We start from the raw sequence: 16,500 nt of genomic DNA, 5'->3' as shown, positions 1-16,500 counted from the left end.
CAGGCAGATCACAAAGTCAAAAGATCAAGACCATCCTGGCCAACATGGTGAAACCCCGTCTCTACTAAAAATACAAAACTTAGCTGGGCGTGGTGGTGCACGCCTGTAGTCCCAGCTACTCAGGAGGCTGAGGCAGGAGAATCGCTTAAACCCAGGAGGCAGAGGTTGCAGTGAACTGAGATCATACCACTGCACTCCAGCCTGGTGATAGAGTGAGACTCCATCTGAAAAAACAAAAACAAAAACAAAAAATCAAGCAAACAAACAAATAAAAAAAAAACAGAGATCATACACTTAACACAGCAACTACTATAGCTAGACAGCCCCGTAGGTACTCCCCTTAGCTGATGAGTTTAACAAGCTTGAAGCCAGGACTCTTGCGATTCAGGGATATGGATTTACATCCCTTTATAGCAGTGGTTCTGAACTGGGGATGATTTATTCCCCAAGAACATTTGGCAATGTCTGGAATTTGTCATAACTTTTGTCATAAATGGGGAGGTGCTACTAGCATCTGGTAGGGCCAGAGATGCTGCTAAACATCCTATACATCAGAGCCCCCCACCCATCACAACAAAGAATTATCCAGCCCAAAATGATAGTAGTGCTGATGTTAAGAAACCCAGCTTTATGGCAGGATTTTAAAATTCTGCCCAGATCCTTCCTCTTTTTATCATTCTGTATTAAAATTTGGGGGTCTTAAACATTGCTTCAACAATGGGCTACTGATTAAGGCTATCTATAACGTAGAATATGTCAGAAAACCTAATCATTGTCTTTCAAACTGGATTCCTTAGGGTGCTAGGGCTTCCTCGGGGTAGATAGAGCTGAGCAAACAGGCCCAATACTGGGGCGCTGTCTCCATTCTAGCCAGAGCACCTCTGCTTTTAACTTGAGCCTGAGTTTTTTGAGTAAGAACTGATTTCCTAAAAAAGAAGGAGGGAGGGAAAGAGGAAGGAAGGAAGAAAAACGGGAGGGAGACAAGGAGGTAGTTACCATCTTTTAAAAAGTTTGAGGCCAGGCACGGTGGCTTACGCCTGTAATCCCAGCACTTTGGGAGGCCAAGGTGGTCGGATCACAAGGTCAGGAGATCGAGACTATCCTGGCTAACACGGTGAAACCCCATCTCTACTAAAAATACAAAAAATTAGACGGGCGCGGTGGCGGGCGCCTGTAGTCCCAGCTACTTGGGAGGCTGAGGCAGGAGAATGGGGTGAACCTGGGAGGCAGAGCTTGCAGTGAGCTGAGACCGCACCACCACACTCCAGCCTGGGTGACAAAGTGAGACTCTGTCTCAAAAAATAAATAAATAAATAAAAAAGTTTGAAAGCTGGTCCAGCCTTCTCATTCTTCAGATGGAAAAAAATAAAGTATACAGAAGGGAAATGGCCCAACAGCTTTAGTTATAGTAGAGCTGGGTCCAAACCCCTGACGTCTTGACTTCTAGACAGTAGCTTTATTCTTTATCCTGTGCCACGTCACTTCTTCTCTTCTGATTGTAGCAGTGATGAGGTTTTGATTGGCACAGGATTTGTGGTTGTGGTATTTGATGTTTACCTTTTGTAGCATATGCCCAAAGTTTGCTTATATAAAACCCTTGTGCCCTGTCATTAGACAGTTTCAAGTATTCCATGTTTACCACTGAGTAACTAATAACCCTAATTTCCTTTTCAGGACTGTAGATGTCATGTCACTCCCTTTCTTCCCCAGGTGTTCAGCTCCCGACAGGCACTGAATGGCCATGCCCGCATCCATGGGGGCACCAACCAGGTGACCAAGGCCCGAGGTGCCATCCCCTCTGGGAAGCAGAAGCCTGGTGGCACCCAGAGTGGGTACTGTTCGGTGAAGAGCTCACCCTCTCACAGCACCACCAGTGGCGAGACAGACCCCACCACCATCTTCCCCTGCAAGGAGTGTGGCAAGTAGGTGCAGGGGACCGGGGACTGAATCTGAGTTCATGATGGGTAGTTGCTCTATGGGAGCTGGGCCAGGATGGCCTGAGGTTTCTTCAATCAGAGAAAATAACTTAGACCTCAAAACTCTTCTTCATATCATCTTTGGGATGGGTATGTAGTCCTTGTCGCAGACTCAGAATATGGCCTTCTGTTATCTTAGAGCCTTGTAAGGATGGATATCTTCAGAGAGTGAACCTCTAAGTTACAAAACTTCACTCTTTCCCAGGAATGGCAGGTGGGACTCTGGTTCCCACTCCTTCCCTTCACACCCAAGCTGTGTTCACTAGCATTACTCTGTTTGGATCCCCGATGAATGATTTGAGAATGGCTCTAGAACACCTAATCAGGAACTCTCTATAACACAGATGGCTCATACAGGGTAATCCTACCACCTTCGCTTACTTCTGTGACTAAGGCAGACATCACTAATCAATCACCACACTTTGCTATCACTTTAAGACAAAGCCTCAATTACTTTTCAGTGTCATGCTTCAAGCTGCACAACCAATTAATCAGAGTTGACACATGAAATAAAACCTATTTGTTATCCTTCCCTTTTAGGTATAATTGAAAAAACAACAACAACTAAAGAAAAAAGTAACATGAGATAGTAATTATAATAGCTAACGCTTATTGAGCACTTATTTTGTTACATGCTTTATGTGTATGAGCTCACTTAATCCTTACATAGAAACTCCATGTGATACAGATACTGTTTTTTTATCTTTGTTTTACAAATAAGGGTTTAAAAATTAGGTAAAATGACTTGACCTAAGTCACAGTGCCAGTAAAGAGCAGAACTGAGATTTGAATCCAGTTTTGTCCAAATGCAGACCTGGGCTTCTGACCACTGCTCTGTCCTTTTGGTTTACTTTGTTTTTTTGCTTTAGGTAGAAAATGCCATTGATGGTAAGATGGGTGATTCCCTCCCACAGCCTCCAGTAGAGAATTCCAGTGTAGTTCTCAATGAGTCCACCTGACTAGAAGGGTACTACATTGTTACGAATTACATCCTTTAGGAGCCTTGCTGAGTTCCTCTTCCCATAATTCCTAGTGCCTCAAGCATGAAAAGGAGTATTACCTGGGAGAGATGCTGCCCAAGTGGTTTCTGAAACTCTACCAGGAAAACATCCCTAGTTACATAAGCAAGGCCAGGTGGGACCTCTACTTGTACATCCTCGTAGAGTAGAGCAGGCAACTTAATAGTAACTGCTGTTTATCAGCTACTCACTATGTGCCTGGCACTGTTTTAAAGGATTCTTTACATGTTTTAGTCTGTTTTGTGTTGCTACAACAGAATATCACTGACTGGATAATTTATAAAGAAAATAAATTTATTCCTCATAGTTCTGGGGGCTGGGAAGTTCAAGGTCAAGGGGCCTGCATCTGGCAAGGGCTTTCTTGCTAAGTCATCCCATTGTGGAAGGGCAAAGAGAGGAGAGAGAGAGCAAGAGGTTGAACTTGCAGCCTCATACCCTATTATAATCGGCATGAATCCATTCATGAGGGTGAGGCCCTCATCACTGAAACACCTCCCATTAGGCCACACCTTCCAACACAGCTGCATTAGGGATTCAGTTTTCAACATGTGCTGTTTGGGGGACACATTGAACCCATAGCACATGTACTGATTAATCTTTAAAATAGCCCTGTGAGGCAGGCACTTCTAGGAGCTTCTTTTTTACAGGCAGAAACTGAGGCACAAAAAGGTGAAGCCCCTGTTGCAGTTCACAGCGAGCAGCCTAGTGGGGATTCACACCATGCAGGCTGGCCTGGCCTTGTGCTCCTGGCTCTATACCATGCTGCCTCTGGTTAAGCCCAGCTTGATGGCACCCACCAAAGTGAACTGGAACTAGCAGATCACTTCCCCCTGTGAAGCACAGGGATGGGAGAGGTGGGATTCGGTGTGGGTCTCCTCCACACCCTGCTGTCCTTCCAAGCTGGCCATGATGTCATTTTAACATCACCACCCACCACACTGGTGCACCATGGAAGAAATGGGCCCCTGGATTGATCTTAAGGCTTTTTTAATTGAAATAATGATGGAACCACCCTCAGCGGACTCTCAGTGATCTCCCACTTATTTGTCCTGGAGTGGCAGCATCAGGGTATCAGGGTCTTGCCAGTTTTCCCCCTCGAGGAGCCAGCACCTCCCGCTCATTAGGCTCAAACAGGCTACAACTCTACATTCCACCAGGTGGAGACAGAGGATGATTTAACTAAAAAAAAATCAGTATTTCATGTTTCCCAGCCATGTCTCAGTGGCATCTATTAAATGTTTTTTTTTTTTTTTTTGGAGTCTTAACGTTGCTTGGGAACTTTTTCTACCAGAAATCCAGTTATGATTTCATGGAAAATACAAATGGTTTCTGTGGCTTTTCCTAACTCAAAATAACATTAGGCAAATGTTCACAAAATACCTCTTAGAGGTGCTGAAATTATGTTTGTTACATTTAACCATTTTCAATGTGTCCAAGCAGAATTGTGATTTATCAGCCCTGTTGGACTCAGGCCTTAGAAACCAGGTGTTTTGTGTGTGTGTTTTTGTTTTGTTTTGTTTTTTCCTTCATGAGCTCAGGAGTGACTAAAGAGTATTATGCCACCCCCTCTCCATAAACAGTCTCACACCTGGGTACACTTCTTCTGAAAAAGGTCCAGATAGTTAATATTTGAGGTTTTGTGGGCCGTTTACTGTCTTTATCATAACTGCTCAGCTTTGCCACTGCAGCACAGAAACGGCCATCAACATTACATAAACAGACATGGCTATGTGCCAATAAAACTTTATTCCCAAAAACAGTCAGGATTTGGCCCACTGACCATAGTTTGCAGACCTCTCATCTAAAGAATTAACCCCAGCAATATATCATTTTTTCCCAGGGTTTCTCAACCTCAGCACTATTGGCATTTCGAGTCTGCTAATTCTTTGCTTGGGGAAGAGGGAGTGTCCTCTGTGTTGTAGGATGTGTAGCCATTATGATAGTATCATGGCCACAAAGCAGGGGCCTTAAGTGAAAGGGAGTAGTAGATGCAGCTCAGAAGTCAAGTACAATAAAGACAGGGGCGACTGAATTTGGCCACACAGAGTTAACGATGACCTCGAGAAGAGCAATTGGGTTGACAGGGAGGGGACAACAGTCCACTTGGAGAGGAAGAAGGAGAGAAAAAAGAGATCCACCAAGTGCGTGTGGGCAGATCCTTCAAGAATTTTGACCGTGGGTTGGGCGCAGTGGTTCACACATGTAATCACAACATTTTGGGAGGCCAAGGTGGGAGAATCACTTGAGGCCAGGAGTTCGAGGCAACATAGCAAGACTCCATCTCTACAAAATATTTAAAAATTAGCCAGGCATGGTGGTATGTGCTTGTAGTCCTAGCTAATCGAGAGGCTGAGGTGGGAGGATCACTTGAGCCCAGGAGTTCAAGGTTATGGTGAGCTGTGATCTCACCACTGCACTCCAGCCTGGGCAATAGAGAGACACCCTGTCTCTATTTAAAAAAACAAACAAACAAACAAACAAAAACCAACAACTTTCGACTGTGGAGGAACAGGGGCAGAGGCCAGAGGCAGATGGTGGGTTGTTTCATGATGGGGACCATCAGGGCTTGTTAGCATGATTTAGAAGATTCTCCAGTGGAGAGGGTATGGTCAGTGATGAGGAGAAGGGGGAGGCTGAAAGAGGAGAAAGGGCCTGTGCTCCAGACTCCAGGTGGACAGGAGGCCTTTGAGAATTCCTCCTCCGTTGTCACAGGAAGGAAGCCTGAGGCACGGTCAGTGTGTTCTGTCCCCATCCCTTTCCTTGTAATGCTTGGAGAGGAAGGAAGAGAGGTGACAGGTCACAGGGGAAGGAAGTCCTAGAAGCCCAGCAGCCAGGGACTCTGTCAGACCACGCACCCCCATTCCCCATAGGACATCTGGATTTCCAAGAACTCAGATCTCCTTCTAAATTCTACACACCTCTCTTTCTTTATTTTTAGAGTCTTCTTCAAGATCAAAAGCCGAAATGCGCACATGAAAACTCACAGGCAGCAGGAGGAACAGCAGAGGCAAAAGGCTCAGAAGGCAGCTTTTGCAGCTGAGATGGCAGCCACGATCGAGAGGACTACGGGGCCCGTGGGGGCGCCGGGGCTGCTGCCCCTGGACCAGCTGAGTCTGATCAAACCCATCAAGGACGTGGACATCCTCGATGACGACGTCGTCCAGCAGTTGGGAGGTGTCATGGAAGAGGCTGAAGTCGTGGACACCGATCTTCTCTTGGATGATCAAGATTCAGTCTTGCTTCAGGGTGATGCAGAACTATAAAGCCCTGTGTGTCACTTAGAGACAGTGAAAACCCACGGCCTCCATCTTCATTAATCAGGAAACCTGGACTGCCTGCTTGTTTTGTAACCCTTTTAAACTACCTGTTTTAAAAGTGGTCATTTTATTCAGGTTTAGAAAAAAAAATCCCATTTCTTTTCCTTTTATTTAAAAAAATTTGTTTTTCTGGGGGGTTGGGGGAATAAATAATTGGCACAACTATCTTTAAGAGGTGTTTCATCTGGGCTCCCTTCTCATGAAATCATTCCCGGTAGGGACTGAAGCTGACCTTCATGTTCCATTGCATTCAGATGTCAACCATCCCATTTGCCTTTTATCCCAAAGCTTGCTGTGAGTGTGTGTGTGTGAGAGGCAGGCGACCCTCTTAGTACTGGGGTCTTGGGGTCAACTTTTCCCATCAAGCATTACTTTGATTCTGTTCTGACCTCATTCCATAGTTTGCAGTGAGCATGGCATCTTTGCCTGGAGATACTATGCTAGGGGCAGCTTTCCAGGGGCAAAGCAAGCCCTTGTGTTACACGGCTCTCCTCCAGCTCACACGACATGAGATGACCAAATGTGAAAACAGGTTTCCCCTGTGTTGCCCGTCATCCTTTGGCCCATTCACAGGAATGGAGTACTGTATAATTTTAGGTTTTCATTCCCAGCAGTGTTTACTGAGGACCTGGTTTTCTAGAACAGGTGTGTCCTGTCGTCTTCCATGTTCCCTGGGGGCTGGTTAGCTCCAAGTTGTGGGTGGCAGAGCTGTGTTTCAGCATGAACTGACTAGAGACCCATCTGGAGGCAAATATTAAGTTGCCAGGACTGCTTTCACTTTAGGGTGATTGAAGGACACATATTGAATGAAGTACCTAGAATGCCAGAAAGTGTTCTGTTGCCCAAAAAACAAATCAGAAAAGCCTATTCTTTTTTGCAACACTGTTAATGATTAGTGGAGTTCTGAAATTACTTTGTGCCACTTGGAAGTACTGTGAAACCACATTCACCGGGATTTTGCTCTAATTCACATCCGCTGGACTGAAGTTTACTTTGATGTTAGCTATAAGAAATAGTTTTCTAACACATATGATAGCAAATACAAGACAGATAGTATTGAAGGCCAACAAAAATGGCTTCAGATACACCTTAGCTATAATGTTTGCATTCAAACAATGAATGTATTCATCACAAGTCACTTACCAAAGCACTTCTAGACTTCTCCAACCTCCATGACTTTGCCCTGCTTCCTTCTGTCCCTGTCAGCAGGGTTGCTGTTTGTACTTGAAGGTAATAAACCTGTAATCCTTCAAAAATGCCATTTAGCCCCAGGCTTCTGAGCTGAGTCAGACTGACCCATCCCACCGTTAGGGCAAAAGTCAGGCTGGGACACAGCGCCAGTACAGAGAGGATCCTGCTTCATGCAACTCCCCTTTCGGAGTTAATGCAGCGTGATTTCCTGGGCCGGTGTTTTCAGGCATCGCCCACCCCAGGTATGCTGGTTCCCAGCTCCAAGTAGGTGTGCCTATCACGCTGGGCCACTTTGCTGACAACATTCATAGCTTGACATGAGAGAGAGTATCAGCAGAAGCATGAGAGTAGGACCTGACGTCTTTGACTCTGCAAAAGCATTTAGCACACACTCACTGGGGGGAACCGGCTGTGAGCCACAGCAGCCCACACAGGCAGTGGTCTCTGAACTTCAGGAAAGCCATGGACAGAAGAAAAAATAAAATTCTTTTCCGTCATTCTATTTTCAAAGAAGAGGTCTTGGCATTTTCCTACATCTTTTGTTTAGAGGGAAAAAAAAAGTTTCATTTGCTGCCATTTCAGAAAGGTTATGCTATCCTGTTTTATCCAAGCAGTTATGAGTCAGGAACTGCCTGGGTAGTGTGCATCAACTTTGTGGCCAAACCATTACAGCTGTCATATCCTTGGCTGATCGTTTCTCCCAGGGACTACTGCCCTCCACTTAGTGTCTGAGGGTGAGCCTAGAAGGGTGCTGCTATTGGGTCTATGGAAGCTTATCTATCAAAGGAGCAAACATCCAGAAAAGTGTTTCTAAAGCAAATGTATTGCCTCTGTTTAGAGATTTGCCCAGCTGTTCCAGTTTTAAACATTAAAAAATAAACTCAGTTGCCATGGCAAAAATAGAATGCACAGCTTACTTATAATTTTCCATGCAGTATAGCTTAAGGATTTTTGACTTGAAACAACCAAAGAACTCCTCCTTAACGAGACAGTTCAAATTCCTGAATTAGTATTTCTTGACTATCAACTTAAAGAATGGACTTCCTAGTACAATGTTGCACTTATTTTTTTTTTCTGAAATAATTCTGCCTGCATGTATGTGTTGTGTTTTAGCTTCTCCCCTTACCCCACCCCAAAGAACTTTTCTTCCTAATGGTTAATGTCTCAACTCGGTTACTGTTTACTATCAGATGGTTTTTCATTAGTGAATTTAGACCTCTTTGAGAAAGCTTGTATATAAAAAGTTAACAGATATATTTTATGGAAAAACCCATCTTATTTTCAAATATATTTAACTGCTGTTATATTTTATTAGAGGAAGGTTGTAAATATTTTCTAGGAGTTCTATTGTAAAGAAAAGTATTTTTGAAAAAAATTAATGTAATAAAAAGGAAAACATTTTTAAATAGTGGTTGTGATTGCTTCCTGTTCTGGCTTCGTTATGTTCTATTCTCAGCAGATGAATTGCATGCCTTCCATATCAGGATGTAATTTATTCAGGTTTGCACTATTATAAGTTGACATCATAATATCTAGTGTGCTTAACTGTATTTTCCCGGAATGCAAGTCCCTTGGTCCATATTAAAGCACTATGTATAGCATATTCATAATTTTTCTTTTGTAATGTGTGTATTTTTAATAAGGATTTTATGTAACATTTTGGCAACAAGAGGACAGTATTTTCTAGTGAATTTTATAATAACATTTTGCTAAAAATGTTTCTTCCTAGGTCAGTTTTTGTTAAGGTGAACCAAAAGTCTTATTTTACCAGGGGTTTAAAAAAAGTTTGAAGCTTGAAAGCAAAGTTATATTTAAACATCATATGTAACAAATAAATAAAGATGTTTTATAGACTTGTCCTAAAAAGGTGCATTCCTTAAAAAAAAAAAAAAAAGAAGGAAACTGGGGCATTCTAGGTTGTTTCCCCTCCAAGTGATAAGCTTTTTTTTTTTTTTTCTTAATTATCACAATGCTTCTTCAAAAAGGGAACCAGGGAAATTTTATTTAACACATTCTAATCATTAGCCTTCTCAGAAAGTTATTACAGTTCCTATAGATGGGCATTCATCAAATGGAGATGTAACCAAATAGACACTGTCATATTTATTTGTGAAAACCTGATTCAATATTGCATCAGCTGCTCTGAAAATAAAATATTAATCTTTTGCGTTTCGTTTGGCTTAAATATTTCTTCTTTCTAGCCACTGCTATGACTTCTCAATGCTGGATAAATGCTAGTTTACCTGTTAATTGGTTTCTGTAGACAACAAGTTTAAGTCTACTGATCAAATTTAATGATTATTATCAAAGTGTCCCCTGACTCCGGAGACCCGGACATACATTTCTGCTATTCAAGCAGTGGATGAACCACCTGGGGACTTGGTGGTCTCTAAACCTTATGACTCACACTGTGATTCAAGGGAGCACACTGTGACACACAGGTGTCTTACACTAAATCCTCCACAAAGTCTTAAGTCCACCCCGATTTATTTGCATTTTAAATCTGAATTTCCAAATTTGAGTAAGTAAGTTTACTTTTTTTTTTTTTTTTTTTTTTTTGACAGTCTTGCTTTGTTCCCCAGCCTGGAGTGCAGTAGCCCGATCTCGGCTCACTGAAGCCTCCACTCCCGGGTTCAAGCAATTCTCACGGGTCAGCCTTCCAAGTAGCTGGGACTATATAGGTCATGCACCACCACGCCTGGCTAATTTTTGTATTTTATTAGAGGCGAGGTTTCACCATGTTAGCCAGGCTGGTCTCGAACCCCTGGCCTCAAGAGATCTGTCCGAGGCCCACCTCAGCCTCCCAAAGTGCTGGGATTACAGGTGTGAGTCACTGCACCTGGCTGTATGTTTACTTTTTTTTTTTTTTTGAGACAGACTCTCCCTCTGTCACCCAGGCTGGAGTGCAGTGGTGTGATCTCAGCTCACTGCAAGCTCTGCCTCCCGGGTTGATGCCATTCTCCTGCCTCAGCCTCCCGTGTAGCTGGGACTACAGGTGCCTGCCACCACCCCCGGCTAATTTTTTGTATTTTTAGTAGAGACGGGGTTTCGCCTTGTTAGCCAGGATGGTCTCGATCTCCTGACCTCGTGATCCACCCGCCTCGGCCTCCCAAAGTGCTGGGATTACAGGCGTGATGTATGTTTACTTTTTCATGGTCAACAGAAAACTATAGAAGAACTTTGAAATTCTGGATTTCATATAGAAGTTTACAGAATTTTACAAAAATAAATTTGCTTTAAGTGGGGAATGCCTATTCAAGACCTTGATCTAGATTCTTTTGGAGGGTGGGGGAGGGGGGGAAGGGGGGTTGTTGTTTTTAAACTAATAGAGACAGGGTCTCACTATGTTAGCCAGGCAGATGTTGATCTCCTGGCTTCAAGCAATCCTTCTGCCTTGGCCTCCTGAAGTGCTAGGATTACAGGCACGAGCCACCGCACCCAGCCTCTTTTGGATTTTTTTTTGTTTTTGAGATGGAGTCTGTCGCTCAGGCTGGAGTGCAGTGGCGCGATTTGGGCTCACTGCAACCTCCACCTCCCGAGTTCAAGGGATTCTCCTGCCTCAGCCTCCCAAGTAGCTGGGACTACAGGCAAGTGCCACCACGCCAGGCTAATTTTTTTTTTTTTTTTTTTTTTGTATTTTTAGTAGAGATGGGTTTCACCGTGTTAGCCAAGATGGCCTGGATCTCCTGACCTCATGATCCACCCACCTCGGCCTCCCAAAGTGCTGGGATTACAGGCGTGAGCCACTGCGCCTGGCCTTTTTTGGTTTTTGACTTTAATTTTAGCCGTTTACTTTAGACAACCTATACCAAATAAAATAGCTATTCCTCTAGAAACTGTGTGACTTAGCCAGTGCTGTAAATTTAAGGTCTACTTCTGGAGGCCTAACTGGAAGATTTTTTTCTACTTTTATTCAGTCAGTCAATCCTCATGAGCCACCATTATTCCATACTGTATTATACATGGGGGAGGAGAGTGTATAAAGATGGCTGCACATGATTACTTCCTGCCAAGGAATTTAATACCCAGAAAGACATATGGGGGCCTTGGAACAGATTCAATTCCAGCATTGAGAAGAGCCCTATCAATATTCGGAATCCTCTCACCATCACCCACATGTACACAGCAATTTATAGCAGGTGCTCAGCAACCATTTGTTCAATGAGTTAACTCGCCAGTCCTCCAGGTATGCTCATCCATGTGTGTGTTTGGCAGAGAGAGAATGTGTGTGTAAATCCTGAATTCCATTTACTCCCCATCTACCATCCTCAGCCACCGCTAGCGAGCTGAGATGTGCTCTAGGAATGTGGATGAGAGTTCATGTTGACACAGCAAAGCATAATTAGGAAGACGTTTTAAGAAATTGAATAATATATTCCTAAGAGAACCATAAGTGATCTTTGAATTGTAGATATCCCTGTGTAAAGGAGCCAAAGGGCCAGTCGTGGTGGCTCACTCCTGTAATTCCAGCACTTCGGGAGGCCGAGGCAGGTAGATCACCTGAGGTCAGGAGTTCGAGACCAGCCTGACCAATATGGAGAAACCCTGTCTCTACCAAAAATACAAAAAATTAGCCAGGCATAATGGCGCATTCCTGTAATCCCAGCTACTCGGGAGGCTGAGGCAGGAGAATCCCTTGGACCCAGAAGGCAGAGGTTGCAGTGAACCAAGATCACGCCATTGCACTCCAGCCTGGGCAACAAGAGTGAAACTGTGTCTCCAAAAAACAATAATAATAAAAATAAATATAAAAAAGGAGCCAAAGAGCTGATTACTTCCTTTATGTAAGAGAGGATCTTTTGGAAAGGACTGTCTTTAAAAACAGAACAACTGGCACAATCAAAAAATGATTAACTGTAAAATATTTGATGTATCTATGTTTATTTTTTCTGGACATAAAGCAAAGTTTACTTGCATCAACTATCTAGAATCACTGGACTCCTGCTCCTCTACATGAGGTTGGGTGTCTGGAAGTTTAGGCTGTAGGAAAGAGACCCTTAACGGATAGGCCATGCTTCAGAACGCTGTCCCTGCCCACACCTCATGCCAAAGAGCACTGTTCACAGCCCTACTCTTGGCAAAACCTGATGTTGCCCCTTACAATGAGTTCTACCTAGGCCCTAGCAAGTCGGCACTTGACCCCAAACCATTAGGCCCCTAGGCCATTTGGTGACACATTTGGCTCAGCCCAGGAAGATGAGAGGACCAAATCAAATTCCCACATTTGAGAGTATGAATGGAGAAATCTGATGAGCCAAAAGCAGAGAGCAGTGGCCACGCAGAGTCCTGAGGAAGCAGAAACTATTGGTAAGCAGCGAAAGGCCATCATTAAAAAGAACACATTTGGCCTCAGGAGTGAAGAGGGTATCCAGTCCCTAAGACTGTTTAAAGCATACCTTTCCAGTTCCAGGAGCTGTCCAGACCACACGGGTCTTTAAAAATAAGCCCCTATTTCTTTTGGAGTGGTGCTAGGGTGGTGGGTATTTCTAGTCCTATTATCCAAGAGATTTAAATAGAACTGAACCTCATCATAGAATCAGCACCAGCCCACTGCAGAGGTAGAAAAGGCACTGCTTTTAAGATGGTTATTGGTTTAGCTGTAACTAACTTACCATATGACCTTGAGTGAGTCATTTCACCTTGGTTTCCTCATCTATAAAATGAGGATAAAATCCATGTCTTCTGGTGTGGATCAGAGTAGGTAACTTAGGTGAAAGTTGTTTGCAAGCACTATAGTTGCAGAACACTCACCCAGCTGAGGCTACTCAAAGGGGACAGAGGCAGGCTGAAAGGCCTCACGGAAGTGCCATTTGGACAGACCGATGCAAACTTTGGAAGCAGCAACAGAGTTGGGAGTGGGGAGGCTGTTGGAAAACCCCATTAGCTGAGGGAAATCCCCTTAAGTGTCACAATTCAGAGAGAGAGACTGATTCTGAGAAGGGCACTGGGCAGCCTGCCAACATGGGGCATCACCGAGTCCAGCAGAGTGCACACAGGTGAGGCCGGGTGTGATGGCTCCAGCCTGTAATCCCAGCACTTTGGGAGGCTGAGGTGGGTGGATCAGGAGGTCAAGAGATTGAGACCAGCCTGGTCAACATGGAGAAACCCCGTCTCTACTAAAAATACAAAAATTAGCTGGGCGTGGTGGCGCATGCCTGTAATCCCAGCTACTCAGGAGGCTGAGGTAGGAGAATCACTTGAACCCAGGAGGCGGAGGTTGCAGTGAGCCAGGATCATGCCATTGCACTCCAGGCTGGGCAACAAGAGTGAAACTCCGTCTCAAAAATAAATAAATAAGAAGTGCACACAGGTGAAGTGTGCTGTTTCCATACTCTGGTGCAAGGCCACACTGGAATCTCTGCCACACCTCAACACGGACTGAATTCTAGTAAACAGAGGCCAGCCTGAGGGGCAGGGAAACTGGTTTCTGCTCCTAGACCTTTTCTATCTCCTAGATAGGTGTGATGTTGGGCGAATCATTCTATCTCTTCTTTGGTTCTCTTGCCTGCAAAATAGGGTAGTAATAACTATTTGTGGGGAGAAAAAAAAAAACTTTATATTTGTACAGTTCTTTATTGGATGCTATAAAATATTCTCATAAACTTGATCTTTTTATTTTTAATCTTCTCAACAACCTTGTGAGGCAGGTGAGGTAGAAACTTAATGTCACAAATAGTGGATGACATCTATAGTGTATCATTACATGGCAGTATTGTACTAAACACCATACATTGGTATTGCATTGAATTCCCAAGCAACTATTGGAAGCAGGAACTACTGTTATCTTTTGTTTTTTGTTTTTTGTTTTTTTTTGACATATGAGCAAACTGAGGCTCAGGGTAGGGAAGTAACTTGCTCAAAGTCACTCAACTAACTGGTAAGCCTGGGATTAGAAACCAGATCTGATTATAAGCCTAGAGTTTTCCATTAGGCTAAAATGCATATGTGAAAGCACTTTGGGGAAATAAAGCTTAGAAATGTGCACAAATGGGCCAAGTGCAGTGGCTCATACCTGTAAAACCAGCACTTTGGGAGGCCAAGGTGAGAGGACTGCTGGAAGCCAGGAGTTTGAGACCAGCCTGGGCAACATAGCAAGTCTCTGTCTCTACAAAACAATAAAAATAAAATAAAAAATGGTCGCAAACACCTGTAGTTCTAGATACTCCAGAGGCTGTGGTGTGAGGATCACTTAGCCCCAGGAGTTTGAGGCTGCAGTGGGCTATGATCAAGCCAGTGCTCTCCAGCCTGGGCAATAGAGTGAGACACTGTCTCACAAAAAAAAAAAAAAAAAAAAAAGACAATATAGTATTATAGAAGCAGACTTTAAGATGAGGAGAAAATAAAAGGAAAAATAAAAATAAATTTTTAAAGATTTGCACAAATGGAAGAAGCTTTATCTTGGAGACAGAGTCTCGCTCTGTTCCCCAGACTGGAGTGCAGTGGTGCAATCTCAATCTCGGCTCACTGCACTCTCTGCCTCCCGGGTTCAAGACATTCTCCTGCCTCAGCCTCCCAAATAGCTGGGATTACAGGTGCACACCACCACGCCTGACTAATTTTTGTATTTTTAGTAGAGACAGGGTTTTGCCATGTTGGCCAGGCTGATCTTGAACTCCTGACGTCAGGTGATCCACCCGCCTTGGCCTCCCAAAGTGCTGAGTGCTGGAATTACAGGTGTGAGCCGAGCCACTGCACCTGGTCTTTTCTTTTTTCTTTTTTTTTTTTTTTTTAAGACAGTCTCATTGTGTCTCCCAGGCTGGAGTGCAGTGGCACGATCTTGGCTCACTGCAACCTCCACTTCCCAGGTTCAAGCAATTCTCGTGCCTCAGCTTCCTGAGTAGCTGGGACTACAGGCACACGACGATGACACCTCACTAATTTTTTGTATTTTTAGTAGAGATGGGGTTTCACCATGTTGGCCAGGCTGGTCTCAAACTCCTAACCTCAGATGATCCGCCCACTTCAGCCTCCCAAAGTGCTGGGATTACAGGTGTGAGCCACTGCGCCCAGCCTGAAGAAGTTTTTATTATAGCAAATCCCAGTTATACATCTTTTTACTTGGAAAAAATTATGGTGGACATTAATAACTAGACAAAACACTTTGGCTTGTTGTTGTAAGTGAAGCTAGCCATTATAAATTCCTAAATACTAGAGTAACATAAGGAAATGAATAATTTAGAAAGATCAGTAGGACAGCGGTATACAAAATGGTTGGATCACAGGAATTCCAATTGGTGTGGGGAAGGAAGAAAGGATTAAGAACCATAATTAGAAAGCCGTTGCAATAAAGTAACTGAGTGGCAACTGGACCCAATGGTAGTGGCTGACTTTTCTTTTTCTTGTTAAATATAGATTTTGTTAAAATTTTGAAAAATGCAAAAAAAATTGAAAAATGCAAAAATAGGAAAATAAACCACCCATTATTCCAGTACTGAAGTAAATGGTGTCAATACATTAGTTTCAGTCTGGGCTTTGTGGCTCATGCCTGTAATCTCAGTCCTTTGGGAGGCCAAGGCCAGAGGATCACTTGAGGACAGGAGTTCAAGACCAGCCCACAAAATAACGAGGGCAATATAACGAGACCCTGTCTCTACAAGAAAATTTTAAAAAACAAAAAATCAGTCGGCTGTGGTGGCACGCACTTGTAGTCCAGCTACTTGGGAGGCTGAGGCAGGAGGATCACTTGAGCCAGGAGTTTGAGGCTGCAGTGAGCTATGACTGTGCCACTGCACTCCAGCCTGGGCAGCCGAGTGAGACCCAGTCTCTAAAAGGAAAAAATAAGTAAATAAATAAATGTGTGTGTGTGTATACACACACAACAATTTAAAGATGAAAACGTTAATAGGGCTTGGTAACTATCCGGACACTGGCCGGAGCAAAACCAGCCTCGGCCAGCCAACTGTCCCGCCCCCAAAAAGCACAGGATTGTGTCTCTATGGTTGTTCCACCGTCGGAACATAAGGATGTACTCTCTTCTTTTGCGGAACTCTATGGTCT

General features: G+C 43.8%; 1 protein-coding gene across 26 annotated transcripts in view; it reads left to right on the top strand.

Moving 5' to 3' along the window:
* Window positions 1-9,675, top strand: part of TRERF1 (transcriptional regulating factor 1) — a 224,535-nt gene extending 214,860 nt beyond the window's left edge. For 14 of the 26 annotated variants that reach the window (XM_054557501.2, XM_054557499.2, XM_063724790.1 and 11 more), the window contains 2 exons: window positions 1,711-1,922; window positions 5,934-9,675. In XM_054557501.2, the coding sequence (XP_054413476.1) occupies window positions 1,711-1,922; window positions 5,934-6,258 (537 nt within the window). In that variant the 3' untranslated portion in view covers window positions 6,259-9,675. Of the gene's footprint in view, window positions 1-1,674; window positions 1,923-5,933 lie in introns of all 26 variants that reach the window. The other 12 variants (XM_063724789.1, XM_063724788.1, XM_054557492.2 and 9 more) reach the window with 1 other exon arrangement.
* Window positions 9,676-16,500: the final 6,825 nt, after the last annotated feature.

This window comes from Pongo abelii, chromosome 5, assembly GCF_028885655.2.
Source record: "Pongo abelii isolate AG06213 chromosome 5, NHGRI_mPonAbe1-v2.0_pri, whole genome shotgun sequence".
Lineage (NCBI taxonomy): Eukaryota > Metazoa > Chordata > Mammalia > Primates > Hominidae > Pongo > Pongo abelii.
This window is presented reverse-complemented; position numbering and strand designations above follow the sequence as displayed.